General features: G+C 54.8%; 2 protein-coding genes across 3 annotated transcripts; both read left to right on the top strand.

The window, feature by feature from the left end:
* The first annotated feature begins 333 nt into the window (after positions 1-333).
* Positions 334-3965, top strand: LOC130521341 (glutamate receptor-interacting protein 2-like). Of its 2 annotated transcripts, none has more exons than XM_057024926.1 (5): positions 334-464; positions 1584-1719; positions 1823-1968; positions 2051-2137; positions 3259-3965. In XM_057024926.1, exons 1-5 carry the CDS (start codon positions 437-439, stop codon positions 3366-3368), a joined length of 507 nt encoding a protein of 168 aa, XP_056880906.1. In that variant the 5' UTR covers positions 334-436; the 3' UTR covers positions 3369-3965. The 2 variants fall into 2 exon arrangements, with proteins under 2 accessions (XP_056880906.1, XP_056880907.1); XM_057024927.1 differs by having other exon boundaries at positions 335-464; positions 1587-1719.
* An 829-nt stretch (positions 3966-4794) lies between these two features.
* On the top strand, positions 4795-5496 carry LOC130521340 (glutamate receptor-interacting protein 2-like). Its single transcript, XM_057024925.1, has 3 exons — positions 4795-4917; positions 5071-5217; positions 5364-5496. The coding sequence occupies exons 1-3, from the start codon at positions 4914-4916 to the stop codon at positions 5453-5455; spliced, it is 243 nt and encodes an 80-aa protein (XP_056880905.1). The 5' UTR covers positions 4795-4913; the 3' UTR covers positions 5456-5496.
* Positions 5497-5506: the final 10 nt, after the last annotated feature.

Below are 5506 nucleotides of genomic sequence, written 5' to 3' on the forward strand. Positions count from 1 at the left end.
TGGAGAACCAGATGATGACTCGCTCAACTTCTCCACCCCCGTGATGGAGCAGAGGTCGGAAAGTAGGACACATCCTGTCCCCTCCGAGCCTCCGAGGGTCCCGGCGCCACAGCTGCTGTCCAACGGGACGAGAGCAGGACGGCGAGACGCTTCCAGTAACGGCTCCAATCATGGCTCCTCAAAACGAGCGAGGACCTTCAACAGGTCGTTTGTTCCACTGGAGCGAGACGTTAGCGACACCTAGTGGTGACTCTCGGTGCTGTGGTCCTCGGCGCTGACATCTGTGGGGGGGTTCGGGTGTGGGGGGTTCGGGTGTGGGGGGGTTTGGGTGGTGGAGACGTTTGTCCTTAACCTGCTCTGAGACCTTCTCAACGTGTCTGTGTTAGATGATGGGCCCTATGGAAAGACTAAAGATCTCTCTGGACCAGAGCAGACCATGTCCTCCAGGAGACACAGCATCCCAGGTACGTCCGCGTCCTCGGGTTCACCTGTTCTGTTCCGGACTTCTCCGTGCACGGGCATTAAAGCCGTGCACGTATCTCCGCCCGGCATCTGTGTGGGACTCGCGGTCCCCTGACGAATTACCGCTGATGTGGAGCCGACAGGGTCTCATTAATCTTCCTGTCCCCAGGTTCTGGTTCGGTCCGTTTCGTGTGTTTACCAGAAACTGCTGTTACAAATAAATTAGGAGCAAACTGCAGAAGCTCAGTGCGTTTGTTGGTGCAGAACCAGGCCGTTCCGACCTGCTGTTGGAGACCGGCCGGAGCGGCGCGGGGTCGCGACCCCCCCCCAGGGCCTCAGACCGTCGCCACAGTTCTCCGATGTTCTTCCTCAGAGCCTCTCGTTGGTTCTGTTGTTGGAGCAGCGTTGGACAACATGTTCCCGAAGAACAAACGCCTCAATTATAATAATTGAATAGAATTACCAGCACTTTGGGGGGGGGGGGTCTGGTGTCGGAGCCCCGGAGCTCCGATGCAGCTGCTGCTGGTGACAAATGGAGCTTTGATGATAATGAATGTGATTTAAAACAGCTGGAAGACGAGAGAGGATTGTTCGGTTGGAAGTAACCAAGTGTAAATGAGAAATAAATCAATAGTCGTGTTGGAGATGATTAAATCTGGTGATGCTAATGCTAATATGCTGCTGCGTGATTAAAAAGGGTCGTCGTTAATAACAGAACTAACACCAACATAGATGCTAGGAGACCCGTGTGACAGGAACCAGAGAGAAACCAGACCTGGTTCTGGGCTGAAGAGGCAGCGGGAAACTTCCGTTTGGATCATTGGGAAGCAACATCCCAGCGTTCGGCTGCAAACGTGTCCTTTAACCCATCAGGACCTTCTCAGGTCCAGTCCCAGGACCTTCTCAGGTCCAGTCCCAGGACCTTCTTCTGTGGAGCAGCGCTCGTTAGCTGATGCTAATCACCTCCTCTCTCCTCTCCTTCAGTTCTGAGCTCTAACCTCGTTTCTCAACATGTTGTCGTGTTTGAGTGTGTGTGTGTGTGTGTGTGTGTGTGTGTGTCGCCGTCTCTGCGTCCCTCTTTTTGTGTATTCGTCTTCATGTGCGTGTGTGTTTTTGGGTAGAAGCTCTGCGGGGGGTGACCATGGTGGAGCTGGTCAAAAAGGAGGGCAGCACGCTGGGCCTCACCATCTCAGGTGGGACGGACAAAGATGGCAAACCGCGGGTGTCCAACCTCCGGCCAGGAGGACTGGCGGCCAGGTGTGTGTGTGTGTGTGGTGTGTGTGTGTGTGTGGTGTGTGTGTGTGTGTGTGTGTGTGTGTGTGTTGGGGCTCCCATCCTGACAGGCCTCCCCCCTCTGCAGGAGTGACCAGCTGAACGTGGGCGACTACATCAAGTCTGTGAACGGCATCAATCTGACCAAGCTCCGGCACGAGGAGATCATCAGTCTCCTGAAGAACGTGGGGGAGCGAGTTCTCCTGGAGGTGGAGTACGAGCTGCCCCCGACAGGTACGTGTCCTGATGGAACCGGCGTCAGACGCTACGCTTCACCTCCAGACAGGTCAGGCTCCTCTCTCTGTCCCCCCTCCAGCACCAACCAGCACCTCCGGCGTCATATCAAAGACAATCGACATCTGTTTGCACAAAGAGGGGAACAGCTTTGGCTTCGTCATGAGAGGTGAGCATCCACCACCCGCGGGGCGGGGTTCATGCTAGGGTTCATGCTAGGGTTCATGCTAGGGTTCATGCTAGGGTTCATGCTAGGGTTCATGTTAGGGTTCATGCTAGGGTTCACGCTAGGGTTCATGCTAGGGTTCATGCTAGGGTTCATGCTAGGGTTCACGCTAGGGTTCATGTTAGGGTTCACGCTAGGGTTCACGCTAGGGTTCATGCTAGGTTCACGCTAGGGTTCATGCTAGGGTTCATGCTAGGGTTCATGCTAGGGTTCATGCTAGGGTTCACGTTAGGGTTCACGCTAGGGTTCACGCTAGGGGTCATGTTAGGGTTCATGCTAGGGTTCATGCTAGGGTTCATGCTAGGGTTCATGCTAGGGTTCATGCTAGGGTTCATGCTGGGGTTCATGTTGGGGTTCATGCTAGGGTTCATGCTAGGGTTCATGTTGGGGTTCATGCTAGGGTTCACGCTAGGGTTCATGCTAGGGTTCATGCTAGGGTTCATGCTAGGGTTCATGCTAGGGTTCACGCTAGGGTTCATGCTAGGGTTCATGCTAGGGTTCATGCTAGGGTTCATGCTAGGGTTCACGTTAGGGTTCACGCTAGGGTTCACGCTAGGGGTCATGTTAGGGTTCATGCTAGGGTTCATGCTAGGGTTCATGCTAGGGTTCATGCTAGGGTTCATGCTAGGGTTCATGCTGGGGTTCATGTTGGGGTTCATGCTAGGGTCATGCTAGGGTTCATGTTGGGGTTCATGCTAGGGTTCATGCTAGGGTTCATGCTAGGGTTCATGCTAGGGTTCACGCTAGGGTTCACGCTAGGGTTCACGCTAGGGTTCATGCTAGGGTTCATGCTAGGGTTCACGCTAGGGTTCACGTCAGGGGTCACGCTAGGGTTCACGTCAGGGGTCACGTTAGGGTTCACCGAACCACATCAGGCCTTTGAAGTGAAAACACCTTTATTTCCTGTCTGAGCTCATCCTGCTGTTCCTCCAACTTCCTTTACATTACATTTACATTAATGACCTCCTGTATTAATTACAGGGACATCGAGGCTTTAACCACGTGTAAACAGCCTAATCTAAAGGTTTTTAGATCGGGACTCATCGTGTTCAATCCTTCCGTAGGTGGCGCCCATGAGGACTGGCACAAGTCCCGCCCCTCGTGGTCACCTACGTCAGGCCAGGAGGACCTGCGGACAGGTAACAGATGGCTCCAGACGGCTGCTCCGGTTTAAGCTAACGGCTCCAGGATGTGGGCCGGGGGCGGGGCTTTGGTTGAGAGGGTAAGGAGACAACTCAGAGAAGGAGACAACTCAGAGAAGGAGGGAACTCAGAGAAGGAGGGAACTCAGAGAAGGGGAACTCAGAGAAGGAGACAACTCAGAGAAGGAGACAACTCAGAGAAGGAGGGAACTCAGAGAAGGAGGGAACATAGGGAACGAGGAGGCTGCCAGAGGAACACAGACCCCCCAGAGGTGTTGATCTCGCTACATAACGTTCCTCTGCTTTTGTTCTGGATCCGGTTTAAACAGCTCGTTTACGGCCGCCCGGCCCAGACAGGACCAGACTCCAGAACAAAGCCTGGTCCCTGATCCGCTACAGGACCAGACTCCAGAACAAAGCCTGGTCCCTGATCAGCTACAGGACCAGACTCCAGAACAAAGCCTGGTCCCTGATCAGCTACAGGACCAGACTCCAGAATCACTCAGAACCATGAATGAGGAGGACGTGGAACATCTGCACGGAGCTGCCAGAACTCTGCAGGCCCATAGGTGATGGTGCCGCTCAGGGCTGGAGGGAACCCTGTTTGGGTTGTAGATGCGGTCCTGATAGAACCTCGGCTCTGGGGGGCTGAGGTCCGCAGAGCTCCCGGTGGGTCCTGGACCCAGGAAATCCTCCTCCCAATGTGGGTCAGCGCAGGGAGACGAATGAGATGTTCACGCTGCTTTATTCCACACACCGATCGGAGGGAACCTAATCCCCCCGGTCCCAGGAGCTGGTTCAGAGCCGCTCTGGGAATTACTCTAAACTCCGGAGAGTCGGAGCGGCGCCGGGTCGGCAGCAGCTTAAAGAACCAGCAGGTCCAGACTGGGGCCCACGGGGACAGTTTAATCCACCTGTCTGTCCTGTCTGTCCTGTCCACCTGTCTGTCCTGTCCGCCTGTCTGTCCTGTCTGTCCTGTCCACCTGTCTGTCCTGTCTGTCCTGTCTGTCCTGTCCACCTGTCTGTCCTGTCTGTCCTGTCCACCTGTCCACCTGTCTGTCCTGTCCACCTGTCTGTCCTGTCCGCCTGTCTGTCCTGTCCACCTGTCTGTCCTGTCTGTCCTGTCCACCTGTCTGTCCTGTCCACCTGTCTGTCCTGTCCGCCTGTCTGTCCTGTCCACTGTCTGTCCTGTCTGTCCTGTCTGCCTGTCTGTCCTGTCCGCCTGTCTGTCCTGTCCACCTGTCTGTCCTGTCCACCTCTCTGTCCTGTCCACCAGACAACATGGCTCAAGAAAAGGTGAAAATTAATAAATTCTCAGAAGATTCACAAATCATCATTTTCTCTGGCGGTTCCCATGACGATGAGAGTGGAGGGGGATCAAAGGGCTTTGACCTTTCACCTCACTCAGTCTCTGGTGTGTGTGTGTGTGTGTGTTCAGGGAGGAACGCTGCGTCTGGCGACCGTCTCCTCAGCGTTGACGGCGTGCCGCTGCACAATAGTAACCATGGCAACGCCCTCGCCGTGTTGGCCCAGTGTGGTCAGGAAGCTTTGTTCCAGATAGAGTATGATGTCACAATCATGGGTATGAAAAACACTCACACACACACACACTCACACACACACACTCACACACACACTCACACACACACACTCACACACACACTCACACACACACCTGCACTAGCTTTACCCATGATGCACTGCAAACACCTCCTTCGTAACTTTCCTCCCTCAGACACGGTAACCAACGCCTCGGGTCCGCTGCTGGTGGAAATCGCCAAGTCGCCGGGGGCAACGCTGGGCGTCACGCTCACATCAGCCAACCACCGCAACAAGCCGGTCATCGTGATCGACGGATCAAAGCTGGCAGCGTGGTGGACAGGTACCCCGCTGAAGGATCAATACTGCTGATCAGAGCTGATCAGAGATGATCAGAGATGATCAGAGCTGATCAGAGGTGATCACAGATGATCAGAGCTGATCACCTCTGATCAGTTCCTCTCACCTCAGTCTTCCATTTGTGTCCAGATGTGGAGCTCTGCACACTGGAGACCACCTGCTGTCCATCGACGGGACGTCCACAGAACACTGCACCGTCCTGGAGGCGACGCAGCTGTTAGCGAGCACAACTGAACTGGTCAAACTGGAAATGCTGCCCTCCATCAGACCAG

This window comes from Takifugu flavidus, unplaced genomic scaffold, assembly GCF_003711565.1.
Source record: "Takifugu flavidus isolate HTHZ2018 unplaced genomic scaffold, ASM371156v2 ctg884, whole genome shotgun sequence".
Taxonomy (NCBI): Eukaryota; Metazoa; Chordata; class Actinopteri; order Tetraodontiformes; family Tetraodontidae; genus Takifugu; species Takifugu flavidus.

What these genes read in the sequence shown, in the direction of transcription:
- LOC130521341 (XM_057024926.1), top strand. Translation starts at nt 437, where the DNA reads ATGTCCTCCAGGAGACACAGCATCCCAG. An exon ending in CAGGAGACACAGCATCCCAG is followed by an intron (nt 465 to 1,583) that starts GTACGTCCGCGT and finishes GTTTTTGGGTAG; the next exon opens with AAGCTCTGCGGGGGGTGACC. An exon ending in GTACGAGCTGCCCCCGACAG is followed by an intron (nt 1,969 to 2,050) that starts GTACGTGTCCTG and finishes TCCCCCCTCCAG; the next exon opens with CACCAACCAGCACCTCCGGC.
- LOC130521340 (XM_057024925.1), top strand. An exon ending in GCTGGCAGCGTGGTGGACAG is followed by an intron (nt 5,218 to 5,363) that starts GTACCCCGCTGA and finishes ATTTGTGTCCAG; the next exon opens with ATGTGGAGCTCTGCACACTG.